At 37.8% G+C, this 14,198-nt stretch overlaps 2 protein-coding genes across 3 annotated transcripts in view; one reads left to right on the top strand and one right to left on the bottom strand.

Annotated features, from left to right (window-relative positions):
- The window catches only part of TMEM211 (transmembrane protein 211), a 57,711-nt gene extending 50,357 nt beyond the window's left edge, over positions 1 to 7,354 (top strand). Inside the window, exon 3 of the mRNA XM_042026325.1 lies at positions 5,260 to 7,354. Within this exon, the coding sequence (XP_041882259.1) occupies positions 5,260 to 5,486 (227 nt within the window). The 3' untranslated portion in view covers positions 5,487 to 7,354. The remainder of the gene's footprint in view (positions 1 to 5,259) is intronic.
- On the bottom strand, positions 1,556 to 12,471 carry SPATA22 (spermatogenesis associated 22). 2 transcript variants are annotated; one of them, XM_042026324.1, is made up of 8 exons: positions 12,384 to 12,471; positions 12,101 to 12,229; positions 11,319 to 11,373; positions 11,091 to 11,186; positions 10,366 to 10,669; positions 9,919 to 10,048; positions 9,474 to 9,571; positions 1,556 to 1,664 (listed from the first exon to the last, which is right to left on the bottom strand). In XM_042026324.1, the coding sequence occupies exons 1-8, from the start codon at positions 12,424 to 12,426 to the stop codon at positions 1,602 to 1,604; spliced, it is 918 nt and encodes a 305-aa protein (XP_041882258.1). In that variant the 5' UTR covers positions 12,427 to 12,471; the 3' UTR covers positions 1,556 to 1,601. The 2 variants fall into 2 exon arrangements, with proteins under 2 accessions (XP_041882258.1, XP_041882257.1); XM_042026323.1 differs by lacking the exon at positions 1,556 to 1,664 and adding an exon at positions 7,244 to 9,137.
- Positions 12,472 to 14,198: the final 1,727 nt, after the last annotated feature.

Here is a 14,198-nt window from a genome sequence, read left to right as displayed (position 1 = left end):
AAAACCTTGGATCTTACTTAGCACTGTCTTCAAGAGATAGATATGGAAGAGAAATATAGGTGTCTCCTTTTTGTACAAGGGAATTTATGCAAAATACCCCAAATGTAGAAACCCTTCAGGCATGCTACAAAAATATTTGCTTGGGAAGAGTGCTGGGAAGGATGGAGTGCATGCCAGCCAGGGCAGTAGCATAAGAGGTGATTTTTTGAAAGATGTCTGGCTGTGTTACTGGCTGCTAGGTTTTCCCTGTTACCTGTATTTCTGGCTTGGTGTTGAGCTGTCTATGTCTATGGCTTTGGATCAGCACCTGCTTTCTCATTTAAAATGATGTAAGTAAAATCACATAAACATAAAGAAAAGCTGGAGAGGAGCTAATAAAATTATTAGGTTAATAAAATGTATGAACCTGAGAGGAAATGTGTTATTCAAAGTCAACTGATTGTGCATATGAGGAACTGCCAGGTTTAATAAGGGAGGTAATGGATTACATGTAAGAGGAAACTTCTTGATGAGATGAGTGAAAATTGCTTTGGTAGATTAAGCTCTGTCAATAAAAATCTTCCAAGTAGACATAAGACTGTGATAATCTGTAATAAGGTTGGAATAATACCCTTGCTTGCCTATGAATCAGCCGTAATTCCAATGATTGTCTGATTCGTCCCACAAGCTTGCAATTAATCCGTCATTGTCACAAGTATCAGGAATATAATACACTCCTAAAGTAAGCAAATTAAATTTCTAAGACAAACTAATCTTCTTACAGCAGGTAATTTCAGAAAGGAAATTCATGCACACAGCATAATTCACTACTACACATCACCTAAACATATTAACAAACACCATAAAATAAAATAGCATTTTTTTGTTCTCTCTGTTCATGAGCCGCCTTTGGATTTCCATCCATTCCAATGTTAATATGGAAGGATAAACATAAGCTTAGCCCAGTTTAAACATTCCTAGTTCACAATACAGAAAACTATTCAATTATTGTGTTTCAGATGTTGGAAACTCCATTAGTCTTGCCAAAAGAAGTGGAATGGAAATAGCCTTTTTTTGTCATGGTATCTAAGAGTGTTGTACATTGGTGCCCTCTGCACACACTCCAGAGAACTGCATTGCTTTGCTTTGGTTTAAAATCAACTTGAAAATGGTGTGATAGATTTAAATAATTGAACAGTTGTACAGGAGCTTAATGAAATGAATAAACCATTGCAATGACAAAGAGTTATATATTATTAATTTTAACATAGCAGAAAATGCTATTTTCCCCAACTGGAAGTGTCATTGATTCAGTATTTATGCCAACAATTTACATTTTTTTCCTACAAAAATAAGTGTCCTCCTTTCAAATAATATCTTATTCCTATTAAAGTTATGTTATTTAGAAACCAACCAATTCAAAAACCTACTTTTTAAAAATAAAACCAGGCCTTGGCTAGCAAACCCTTCAGAGGAGAAACTGCCATTTACCATCTGGCTGTAGAACACCAGGGAAGCAGAGAGGAGGAGGGTGGGGCTGTAACTGTTCGAGATTAGAAAGCAGAAATGAAATATCACTTACTGTTGAACCAGCAACTCTTGGCCTTGTCTCTGAGCTGCCATCAGCACTGGCTGTGAGTTGCTGCAGAGGACTCAGGTGGGGAGGACCCAGAAATAACAAACACCTGTGTGGCACATAATAAACAAAACAAAACAAGCACTTTTTAACCAGACCTAATAGCTGATGGGAGATTAATCAAATGATCAAGCCATGCTGAAAAAGAACTCAACTATGCATTTTACCAGCAAGTCCTCTCCAGAGGCTTTATGCTGCAGAACAGACCCAAATATGTTGTCTGGCCTTATCACCTTGTGTGACAGCAGGATTACACCACATAGAACGGTGAGATGCACTCTCTGCTGTATTGTGACACCTTTTAAAGTGATGTTTGTTGTTGGAAAGCCGTGCAGAGGCGTAAGTGTTACACGAGGAGCCTAAATGGAGCCCCACTGTTTCTTTGTGCGCTGTCCCAGCTCGCTGTGCTGCTGACAGACAGCACCATTAAGCAGTCATTAGCACCATGCCTGAAAGCTTGGCTTCTGCAGATAATAACGGGGCTATTCAATATTTGGAGCCTTTGTAAGAAAGAGGGCACCTAAATGAGAATAATGAGGTCATTCTATGACATGCCTGAGGATATGAAACCATGGGTAACTTTTTAGCCCGTTTGATATGTGAACACATACATTCAGCTGTGACAGATTATTTCTAGCCTTGGAAAAAAATAAAGCTGCTTCCATTAAATCCCACCATGCAACATCAGCACCAAGTGGTAATCAAAACACTGTAAAACACAGCCTTCAAAACAATTCTGTGTAACCCAATCAAAACGAAAACATATAATGAACAGATATGTGAAGCAGAGCAAGGGGTTGAGACAGTGTCAGAAAAACAGTGAAACGTAACAGTTAGGAAAGGATTTTATAACTGACAGGATTGTTTCCAATTCTGCATTTTTTTTTTCACCGAATGAGATGCTATTTTTGAAAAGATGAACAAACTGAAATTTCAATTTTAGACCTGCTTCTTGCTTAGAGCAGTGGCTGTTTCTTGTAAAAGTGGCTCACTTTCCCAACGTTTCACAGAAGGTTTTGCACCCAGGGGCTATTTCAAGATTCCTGGTGCAGTGGAGCAGTCTGGGTCGCAGCGGGGTTGTGCTGAGCACCCCCTGTGCACCACAGGCTCTTGGGAAGCCCCTTGTTCCATGTCCCAGCTGTGTCAGAGTGAACCTACAACTGCACAGGTCCATGGTTTAACAGGGGTTAGTTTGTGGTTTAACATTCTCACTGCTGTTTACAACAGCAGTAGGAAAAGTCTCCCGTTTTTTGAGTTGTTTCCTGTGTTTCTGCCACCAGAGGAGGTGCTCTGGGAATTTTCCTAGGTGTGCAAGAGTGTCACATGGCTCTCAGGCTGTGCTGGCCCTCAGCTCTTTCTCATCTTTTGGGAAAGCTCAGTGACCTTTACTGAACAAGATGACAGAAACATGGAATAGTTTGGGTTGGAAGAGACCTGTAAAGCGAGAGAGCAGGGATGTCTTCAACCAGATAAGATTGCTCAGAGCCCTGTCCGACCTGACCTTGGATCCTCCCAGGGATGGGGCATCCACCACCTCTCTGGGCAACATATGCTGGTATTTTACCACACTCATCATGAAAGATTTCTTCCTTCTATTTACTCTGAATCTACCCTGTTTTAATTTAAAACCATTACCCCTTGTCCTTGTCTAGTTTAACTTCATTTTTACTGTAGTTTCATTTTATATTGTTTCTAGTGGTATCGTGTGTGCAGTTAGGGAGCTCTGCATAGCACAACTTACTTCTTTGTATTCAGCTTCAGCACGTCTGCCTGGTTACTGTTCGGTCCTAAATGCAGGAACACGGCTGCTGAAATCTCAGATCTGTGAGCTCCCCCTGCCCTGGGCACCCCCAGCAGGTGCAGCTCCCTGAGGATCAGGAATTGTGAGCTTGGCTCAGGATGCTGCTTGTGCTGGGAAGGACCTATCCCTTGGCTGGCTCCTACAGCATCACCCACCTTGTGCCTGGAGAGGGGAAGGCCACAGCAACCACTGCAAAATTATTGCTGAGGTTTACAGGAAAGAGGGTGGCTGTTGGAGCAGGTGAAACACTTGGCTCTCAGAGAGTTCCACTTCTTGGCAGACAGCGTCTCTTTGTACCCGTACATGAGATACCCAGAGGGAAACAGACTGGCAAGTTTGCTGCTGCTCTGCTTCCTCTCCTTTTCATTTCCATTTTCTTCATCTTTTTGTTTTCTACAAGGGATTAACTGAGAGGTTCCATTTGGACTAGAAGGAAAGGTTTAATTCAAATTATTCAGGGACTCAGCAGGCTGTGTGTTAAACTTTTTGACTTCATCTAGCCCTCAAGCTTATTAAAGTGTTTTTTAATTAAAAAAGATTAATGAGTGATTGGTTTTTTTTTAGTGGATACTTTTAAGATTAAGCCTCTCCAATATTATAATTGGAGTAATATGCATATGCCCTACCTGAAAGGCAATTACAAACACAGAGAATAGCACGTAGTGTTTGTTTTATAATCCTAATGTTTCATTAGATGTTTGCTGGTTATGAATTATCTATCAGCTCAAACAATAACTGTTAATTCTGATTGCTTCTTGAATCACTACCCTGAATTTGAACAAAACACTGTCCTGGAAAAATGGGAAGAGAGGAAAAGAGACTGCTCCATGGTGTCGTTTTATTATGTAAAATAAAGCCTTTTAAAATAGAGCAGAGATTTTAAATGCAGTGATAATTGATTAGCAGACAGGATAGAAAAGAGAACATGTTTTTTTCAGTGCTTTCTCAAACAAAAGGTGGTGTAACCCCTCACACTAGCCTGGCTCAGCCCCTCTTCACTTCCAAGGTGGGCAGAGTCAGGCTCCAGGAGTTGTTCCTGGAGAATTTTAGTGCATCTTTGCTGTACTCATGACTTGTACCTTGGGCAGTCTTATTTACAAAGTTGGAAAAGTGGTTCTGCTGTTGATTCAATTACCTGCATAAGTTGGTATTTGAATATGATGTGAATTCCTTAAAGATTAAAATCTGTGAAGTTCTATTAAAAGCCAATGGATAATGCAGGGTAATTGCAGAAGGCAAGCCTGGCTTTCCAATGTCAAGAGACACAAAATAAATAAAAAGAAGATAAATGGTGTTTTTCATCAATGGGTCAAATGCAGGATGTTTTAAACAATTTGAGTCGGTACTAATGAGTCTCACATTATCAGAACCTCATCAGCAGAATCTGAAAAATTACATTTGAACTCTTTCATTGAAAGTTTCTATTTGGCAGAACAAAGTAATTGTTTGTCTCAAGCACAAAAATGCTGTTGAGAAGAAAGCGAAGCTGGTTTGGAATCTGCCAACTTAGGAATTCTTCTCCTCTGGATTCCATTGTATCTGAATCACCTTACATTTTACATGGCTACATAATTTGGATTACAGCGTTTCTGAAGTTATTTAATGGCAAGAGTTCTCATGAAAAAAATCCCAACTTGCTGCCTTGTCACACCACTGCTGTCCATAAGAGGTAATTATGAAAAGGAAGATAATTGGCCAATCACAAGGGGATTTTATAAGCTATGACTTTTTCCATTGATTTTAATATAATATTTATATTTGCCTTTCTAAAATAAGGATTTTTTTTTTCCCAAAGGAATTAATGTTTGGTAATAACTGGTGTAATTTTTTTTCTCCTCTCTAGTGTTCATAATGGCTTCTGGGCTTTTGGTTTACCCTTTTGGTTTCAACTCTGCTACTGTGAAGAGATTCTGTGAGAACTCAGACATCTACTATGCAGGAGACTGCCAGATCGGATGGGGGTACATGCTGGCAATTGTTGGGGTCATGTTGTCTGTCTTTTTACCATTCTTTGCAAAATATGCACCAAAAGAGCACATATCTCCAACTCCAATACCTACTATTTTATAGTATTTTATTACTGTTTAAGAACAGAACACTCCTGTCTACAGTAATGGGCAGAAATTATTATAGCACTTCCAGTTGGCTGTATTGCTAAAGAGAGGAAAGGAGATGGGGAAGAGAAGGGGTCAGATTGACAAAGACCAAAAGTGCATTGAAAGTCTTCCGTAAGCACGAGCAGTGAACACTCTGGAATTGAAATAGGATTAATCAGCAGCCTTTACACTGCTCTAAACATATAATGGCATAATGCCTTAGACAAAAAAAAATCAGTTTATCCTCAAAATATCTGTCTACCTCCCAGTTTCTTTTGTGTCTCAAAATTGTGAATCTTAAAATCTTCAGTTCACTTTTGATATATTGTTAAATGTCAGAACTTTTATGAACCCAGTAACTTTAAAATCAATAATGGTATTTTGTTACAATTATTTTGATTAGTGAAAAAAGCACCTAGTAATAGCCACAGCCTAAAGATAAGATTGATAGCTAAAAAGAATTGTATACAAGAAAAAATTTCTTTCTAATCTATATATATTAGCAGCACCTGCATATTTTAAGTTCTGGGCACAGTTTTTGCTACTGCTCTAATTGCCAAGATTTAGAGACATCTTCATGAAGTCTTGGGTAAAACTGAAATTTCGTTTTTTTGAGAGATCTAACTACTTGCAAAGGCTTCATGATGATTTAATAGTTTAACAACAGGAAAAAAAAATCCTAGGAATTTGTTTTCAGTATTTCTTAAATTATAATTCTAGGTGGACTTTAACAAAATGTTTAGATTTTGGGTTTTGTTGTATAAGGCTGAGAAGAAAAAAATCTCTGTTTACAAAAATGTCTGTGCCCAATGGCCCTTGTCTGTAGTGATAATACAAGCCAGGATGAACTAATTCCAGTATTTCCATTGCAACTAAGAGTCCAGTTTGTAAAAAAAAAAAGTGAAGTGAAATGCTGTTGAACATGACTAGCAAAAATCTGATGCTGTGTCAGAACTAGCAAATGGCCATATTTCATTAGTCTGTATGGGAATTCTGTGAGGTCTGATTTCCACAACAGCACTGAATTCATTCCTATCAAGCATTGAAATAAATGCACTTGATTGCCTTAAGCAAAAGAAACATTGGGTTCTAATCTCACTCCACTGTTGTGTTTTTTCATTTAAAATAAAAATTTAATTCTAATTCTATTCTCATATTTTATTTTCTATTATTTATTAAAAAGAAAGTCACATAGATTATATTTAATTCAGAGCTGTACTTCTTAGTTTTGTATTTTGGCACAAACCAGGTGATCAAATTTATTATTCTTCACTTAGCTGAGCCCAACTGATTCCTGAATTTTTATTTTTTTTTAATGGAAGGTGTACATGAAGGGACAGACAGAGACATGTTGAGGATGTATAAGAAAATGCAAACAGATAGAACAATCACTGTGTTATTTTAATATACATCAAAGACTTCTGCAGTCTTGTTTACATTCCTCACCCTTCTAAACTTCAATGGAACGTTACATTGTTTCCAAAATAATTGGCAATAAATGTTGTTACATTTCCATGCACTCGAAAAGTAAATTCTGCACATAAACTTAAGCAAATTCTTTGAAAATACAGATTCCAGTGCAGAATTAAGTACACTGAGAAAGAGAGCATGGGTGCTCTGCACTTTTGCTCACAAGGACTGAAAAATTAAATCTTCCAAACACTTAACAAAATAGGTTGAAGGAATGCCCTAAAGTAAGAAGAATAAATTTCAGTCACTTCTGTATAGTTATGTGCTTTCAGTGATGTCTTACGCTTTTTTTAATGAATGGCTGAGATTGATAATTTTCATGTAAGAGTCAGAAAAGTGAGGAATAACAAACAACATGCAAAAAGAAAATAATCACCACAAAGTAGAGAGACAGAGATGCAGGCTTTTCTTTCCTAACCAACCTGTGCCTTTACACTAGAACCATTATACAAGACAGGATCAATATGGTCAAGAAAAAAAATCACCCAACAACTGAAAAATGTTGAATAGTGTGTATAAACTGTATTGAGTAGGGTTTTTTCTGTTTTGTGTAATGTTTACGACTGTTCACTTAATGTTTCACTAGAAAAAGTGATTTGTTAGTGTCAAGTAGAAACTTTTTTTGCAAAGATCTAAACACTTCCTGAAAAGTGAAATTATTTTAGATTTTTATTAACAGCCATAACACACCTAGTAGACAAAGGACCTATTCTTGTCATTACTTATTAACATAAGTTTCACATGTGCAGAACTGGAAGCATCAATCACTTAACTGGAATCAGTTTTAAATTAGTTACAGCAGAGTCGTACAATTTACAACACTGCTGTACCAAATCTTTTACTTCTTAAAGCCCAACTTCTGTTGTGCAAATCGTCAGCCTCTGCATCCTGCAATATTCTGCACCTTTTATGAGTCAAGCTAAAGCTTCCATTTGGAGCTTCCTTTAACATTTTATAATATTTAAAGGGAATCAAACGTGTGTACATAACCTCTACAACTGGATTGACAAAACTCTCCTTGAAGCATCCATGCTCTGAACTGGCTTCACACTGAAGGCAGAGATGATAATGCCAGTGATTCTTGCAGCAGTTGCTAAAGCACATCCTTTAGATCTCACCTGGAGCATGAGGGGGCTGTTGCTGACAATGCCTGTGCTCACACTGACAGATCACTTTTTTAAATAAAGACTGTCTGCGCGTTGAACTGTGTAAAAGCGTTTTCCTGTTACAATTTGCTGGACCAGGTTCAAGTTTTATTCTAAATATATAATTTTTTAAGTGTAACTAAAAGCTGTATTTTCCATTAATGTGTTTCTGCGTTGACTAGCTGGCTCCTTTTTAGAATATTAACTGTTTTCTGTATTTGACTTGTTGGATACAATATTTCAATTATTTTAAATGTGAAATTTCCAATTGCCAACACTGTATAATAAAATAATAAAAAAAAAATCCCCATACTGTTTGCTACTTTCTTGACAACTCTTTTGTTTTGCAATTCCCAAGAGATCTGCTACAAAGCTTCTGAAGTATGGGAAAAGGAAATAGGAACAGCAGGAATTATCCATGAAAGTTAAAGTTTGAAGGCAAAGGCACATAAACATGTAACATGGTCCATCCCTCATGAAAGATGTTTCTATGACAAAGGCAAGGAAGTTCTGTGTTCAAATAATTCTTTTTTTTCTACTTCCTCTGTGTCCTTGGGAATCTTTCTAAAGCTTCAGAGTCTGTTGTTATTTTATACAGGTATTATACTGATAATTTATTTTTCTGAAAAAACGTGAATCAGATACACATAAAAGGAACCCAATGAATACCACACAACATTTGTTGGATAACACAGCACAGTGATATTTCCAATTATTTAACCAGATTTTCACGGGTAGTTTTGGTAAATGCTTTAGCATGTCCAGCCTTCGTGGGTAGCAATTAGTTAAAACTGGGGTTTGGACAACCATTTTGACTTCTACATTTCATTCAGAGTTTTTACATACGCTGTCATCTCCACATCTGCAATTTTAACAAAGTCTTGGAAAGTGTTCTGTTCTTGAGCACTTGCTGGTCTTACAGAGACGCACTTGAAAATGTTCCTTTTTGCATCATAGTTTCCCATGCACCTGTGCACTCGACCTCTAATTAGTCGTGGAAGCTCACGGTCCTTCATCAAAGCATAATAAACACATAAAACAATTATATCACCTAACATAAAAGCTTTCCACATGGCTGGTTTCTGAGGAATACATCAAACAGAAGACCTTTATATCAACTTTGTTGCTATTATCAACTACTTAGAAGGTAAACTCAAAGTCTCAGCTTTTTTTCTGTAACAGAAGTTCGAGGATGCCTAAGTAGTGACTATTGCTCTAGTTTGGGAACAATATGGTATAAACATTCAGCCTGCCTTTTACATAGTAAATTTATGTTTTATTTTTGCATTCATAAAAAGGATTGGAGCTAGTGGTGACTGTGTTATGTGTGGACACAGAATACTCACGATTTCATAAAACACGCAAGGCAGGGTCTCCTTTCCATCTCTCAGAAGAAAGTTCTTTGCCCCATATGCTCCAGGTGTGACTGCAGAATCCAGTGTGCCTGCCCCATTAAGCAAGAATTAATTTCTAGATTAATTATATTAAAATATATTGTAAAACTGTATCCCTCTACAGAAAACTCCTACTAAACAGGAAAATTTATTCTAACAAATTGCAAAAAAAAAGGAAAGGAAAGAAACAGGATGGAAAAACTTCAATGTTGGAGGATAACTGAATTGTTAATTTTGTACCTGTTTCAGTCACCTTTGATGGCTGAACGGAAGGAAAATTAGAAGGTGTTCATGCCAGTATTTTGTGGGTTTAAGTATCTCAGCTATTGAAAAATTCTCTCTTGTTATTGGCCTACCATTATTACAAGATTATGTTATTATAATCTACTATGCTTACCTAAAACTTCAAATAACAGAGCAGTTTTATAGGCATATTGACTCCAGTGCCTCACACTTTGAATGACTGCAGACAGGATTCGCAAAGAATTCTTTTTTATTTTAGTTTTTACTTGAGATGATGAAATTTCCTTTCAGAGGAAGACAAAAGCTTAAGTTAGACATACACACTTGCAATTTTAAAGGGCACACAGGCATTTATATATTACATTAAATAGGCAATATTTACATTAAAATTAGAGCATTTGTTCAGAATATACAAACAGCTCCCTGCCAGTTTACTGAGGATTTTAGGGTACTACAGTATGAAAATTTCAATTCTAAATTTCCAGAAACCAGGTTTCACTAAGGCAGCTTGGGCTGATGAAAACCTCATGTTCCATTAGTTTCCTTTCTTTACTGCTTTTTTCATTGTGTTTTTCCTATTAACCCTGCCCATAAGGTTTACCTGACTTTTGTCTTCTGGGACACAATCAAATCGGTTTTCATTCATTTTATTTTGTTGAATATTGTAGTTAAATTTATATGCTGGACTATGATCCTGCAGACTTCTTGACACAGTGTTGGGTTTCACTGGCCACTGTCCTTTGTACGTGTCTGTTTTGATGAGCTGAGATGGGTTACGATTGTCAGGGTGTTTTTGCTCCTGGACAGTTTTCAAACTGCTTGAAAAGTTCTCAAACTTTCGAGTAGTTCCATTACCAGACCTTGAATTTACTGGGTTACCTAAAGGAGTATATTCATTTCTGTTCCTGCAATACAACAGTTCAGTATCACAGCACCTCTTCTGAATATTCATATATGTGATTAAAGTATATAAAAGCACTCCATAAATGGTTGTTTTAGCTTTAAATACATCCAGACTCAAAGCACTTGAGTATACACCAAATTTATCCATATACAGAGCAGTGATTACACCTGTGCACAAATCCATCTGACTTCAACAGGCCTTAAAAAAAACCCTGCTCAGTTATTGTCCTGCCCTGTGTAAGGGATCTTTCCTGACCCAAAATTCACATATTTTCATAACTCTAAAATAAAATAAACAAGGTTTCCTCTCAGAGTGATATGAAAAGGGTTTCTCTGAATGCTACAGGCATACGGGAAAACATAAGATGCTTTTTCACATAAGAACAAAAAGGAAGGATAATAGACATTAAAGACTTCACCAACCTGCAGGCAGCCAAGGTTTTTCCAGCATTTGCTAAATTAAACTTTGATGCATTTGGTGGCTTCGTAAGGGAAGGACCCATTGGAAGTTCTGTTTGGCTTTCAAAGATAAGTTTAAAGTATCAGTGACACAGCAGCAGCTTTATTGTAAGACACACATGGATTGTTCATGAAACAATTAGTATCCAAATAAAAACCAAAAAAGCAACAAATAACTTGCTTTTTACATACCCACTGTTTGCTGCTTTCTGCAGTTCATCCAGTTCTGGGTTTGCAGTTCCCCAGCCTAATTTTCAAAAGACAAAGGATTGAATATGGATAAAAAGGGAAAAGACTGAAAGGTAATGAGTCTGTGTAGGCCTCCTACTCTGCTTAATGTCCCACAAACAGGCTCACACAGGAAGGAGGAAGAAAAAAGACAAAAAGGCAATATGATCCTTTGATATTTTTAATTGTAAGACAACTTCTAACAAGTAGGTTACTTCTCTAGACAATGGTTCAGTTACAAACATTAGACTTATTAGCAACAGAGACTTTATTATAAGAAAACTTTTAAACTTTCTTACAAGTAAAACATAATGGAAGCACTATAAGCAGAATTCTGCACTGTTCTTTCCAAGCCCAGTTTGAAGAACAGAAGTTCCTTTCTGAACTACAAGAAAGACATCTTATAAATGTTTCTTCTTGTAACACAGGACTTGAATGTTGATTGAAATCAACTGAAAACAAAAGGTCAGTTTCAAGAGACTCTATTTAAATGCCAGTGCTACTTCATTCTCCATCACACAAAGAGTCAAACTCCCTCTAGGCACAAAGTATAAAAAGCTCAATTGTACAGAGGAGAAAGAAATTTCCTGGAGGACAATTTTTACATAATGAACTTTTCAGAAATAGATATAAAGGATGCATATAGTTCTTGATAAAGACAATGTCTGATTTCACACAATACAATCAGGAAGTTAAGATTTATTTCAATTTAGAGGCAGTAAAAAAATAAAATATGTCATATTTACCAAAGGATGTGGGAGAGAAGTCATAACTACGAGTCCCAGAACCAATACCTGGCTCATTTTTAAGTGGATTTGAAGTGAGGGGCTGTCTAGTTCTTTTTTTCTGATTGAACAGTGGTACAGGCAGACAACCTAAAATTAAAATTTAAGCAATACTATATTAACAGCAAAAGTATACACAATCCACACTTAAAATAAATTTTTTAAGTTACTTAATTATTTTGCATTTATATATAAAAAAGCATAATGAGGTGTGAACAGGAAAGCATAGAAGAAGGGCTGGTACCTGCTGTGCTGCGAGTTGAGGTGTCAGCTAAACTCCTTTTCATTTCTTTGCTGAATCTTAACAGGCAGCAATGTATTGATTACTCCAAATTTGCTGTATGGAAGTTAGGTTTAAAAAGTAAACAAATTAATGGTGTAAACACATTCAAATTTCACCTTACTTTATGGCAGTTTCTCTTAACTCTGCAGCCCCAGTGACTGGCATCATTTCAAACACAAGCCCTAAAACACAGAAGCAGCTGTACTGAATTTAGAAGATCCACAGGTGCATGGATAAGATGCAACTGCTCTTTGCAGATTCCAGGCCCTGAGGAAGAGCGGGCTGAGGGTCAGGGCCAGGGCCATGTTGAGGGTCAGCGCTTACCGGGCTGAGGGTCAGCCGTGAGGGACGGGGCTGAGGGTCAGCCCTGAGGCGAAGCCCGCCAAAAATAACGGACGCTCGTCCGCGCGCTCGCGCCTCAACCGGTGCGAAAACGGCGGGAAGGCGCTGAGGGGACAGCGGGAGCGGCCGGGCCCGGCTGAGAGACACAAGAACGCTTTAATCGCCCCCTCTGTGGGATTTCATTAATTACCCCCGCCCCCGAGGAAGTGGTGTGGTGTCCCCCTCAGACAACCCGGGGCAGCAGCTGAATCTCCACAAGCGTGTGGAGACAAACGTGGCTGTAAATTAACCTAGCAGCATTCTTCACTCTGTTTGTCTCTTCAGCTAGTCTGGCTTTTACACATGAGTGGCTCCTGTTTAAAATCTGAGTGCTTGGCACGATTGGATCCTGTCCTGTTTTAGTTTTTGTTTTCCTTCAGCCTTGGAAGGTTCTTGTGTGTGTATATATATATATATATATGTCTTTAAGACTTTTAATATCTAAGCTTCATTTCCTTTTTATAATTACGTTTATAAAAGTATGAAATATATAAAACACGTTTTCCAGCTCATGACACACATTCCAAGCTTTCTGAAGTGCTCCTAAATATCAGTATGTACTACATCAAACCAATCTGGATTCTTACTAAACTAAATATCCCACATCCTTTTTAAGAGTGTGAGTATTGGCAAAGCCCAGGGATAAGGGATGGTTCCCAGTGTTTAACCCTGAAGAGTCAAAACTTTCCATGTGTCTGTATTCATCCCCAAATTGGCAGGTCCTGGGACACCAGGAGTTAAAGTGTTTGGATGGGAACTGCTCTAAGGGGATAAAAGAAGCTTCCATGGATTTAGTTCCGAAACTCATGTTTGGAAATTCACTGTCTCTGTCCTAAAAACACTCTTCTTAGGAGACAAACTTCTTGCATGTTAAGTAAGTGCACAGACGATCTCTGTGTTTCATTCAGCGCTTTGGAAGGAATTACAGCCATTACAGTGCCAGCAGCAATGAAAGATAAACTATATGTTCCAGCCCTGCATATTTGCATTTTGCTGTTTACTCTTCAAACTGCTGCTGTGTTTAAATTCAGCAAACCCAGATTCAGAGTGAGAGTTGTGTTTTTGGGTGTTGTGTCACTCACCATTCTGGCACCACTGCTGAAGAAACAGGGGTCAAAGGACAGTACAAACTGTCCAGTGCTGCAAAATGCAACTTTACTGCTTCGTTTAATAAATTACTTGCTCTGATTAAATATCTGACAGCTTCTAAGTACAGAGTAATACAGTTGAGTGTTTAAGTAAACAATCTCTCTGTATTAACTCGCTGTAAGGTTCAGCATATCTGAAAGCATAAACCGAGAGTGCAACTTTTGTAGAACTTGACTACAGTCAGCCAGTCTGGGTTTTAAAGCCTCTCCCAGGCATTAGCTAAATACTGTCTCAGTCACTGGGGTA

This window comes from Corvus kubaryi, unplaced genomic scaffold (assembly GCF_017639235.1).
Source record: "Corvus kubaryi isolate FWS band 111438036 unplaced genomic scaffold, C.kubaryi_AGA036_p1.0 37284, whole genome shotgun sequence".
NCBI classification, from domain to species: Eukaryota; Metazoa; Chordata; class Aves; order Passeriformes; family Corvidae; genus Corvus; species Corvus kubaryi.
The sequence above is the reverse complement of the archived record's forward strand: the minus strand, read 5'-3'. Positions and strand labels throughout refer to the sequence as shown.

What these genes read in the sequence shown, in the direction of transcription:
- SPATA22 (XM_042026323.1), bottom strand. Translation starts at nt 12,426, where the DNA reads ATGAAAAGGAGTTTAGCTGACACCTCAACTCGCAGCACAGCAG. An exon ending in CTCAACTCGCAGCACAGCAG is followed by an intron (nt 12,230 to 12,383) that starts GTACCAGCCCTT and finishes TTTTAATTTTAG; the next exon opens with GTTGTCTGCCTGTACCACTG. An exon ending in TCTGTTATTTGAAGTTTTAG is followed by an intron (nt 9,572 to 9,918) that starts GTAAGCATAGTA and finishes TTAATGGGGCAG; the next exon opens with GCACACTGGATTCTGCAGTC.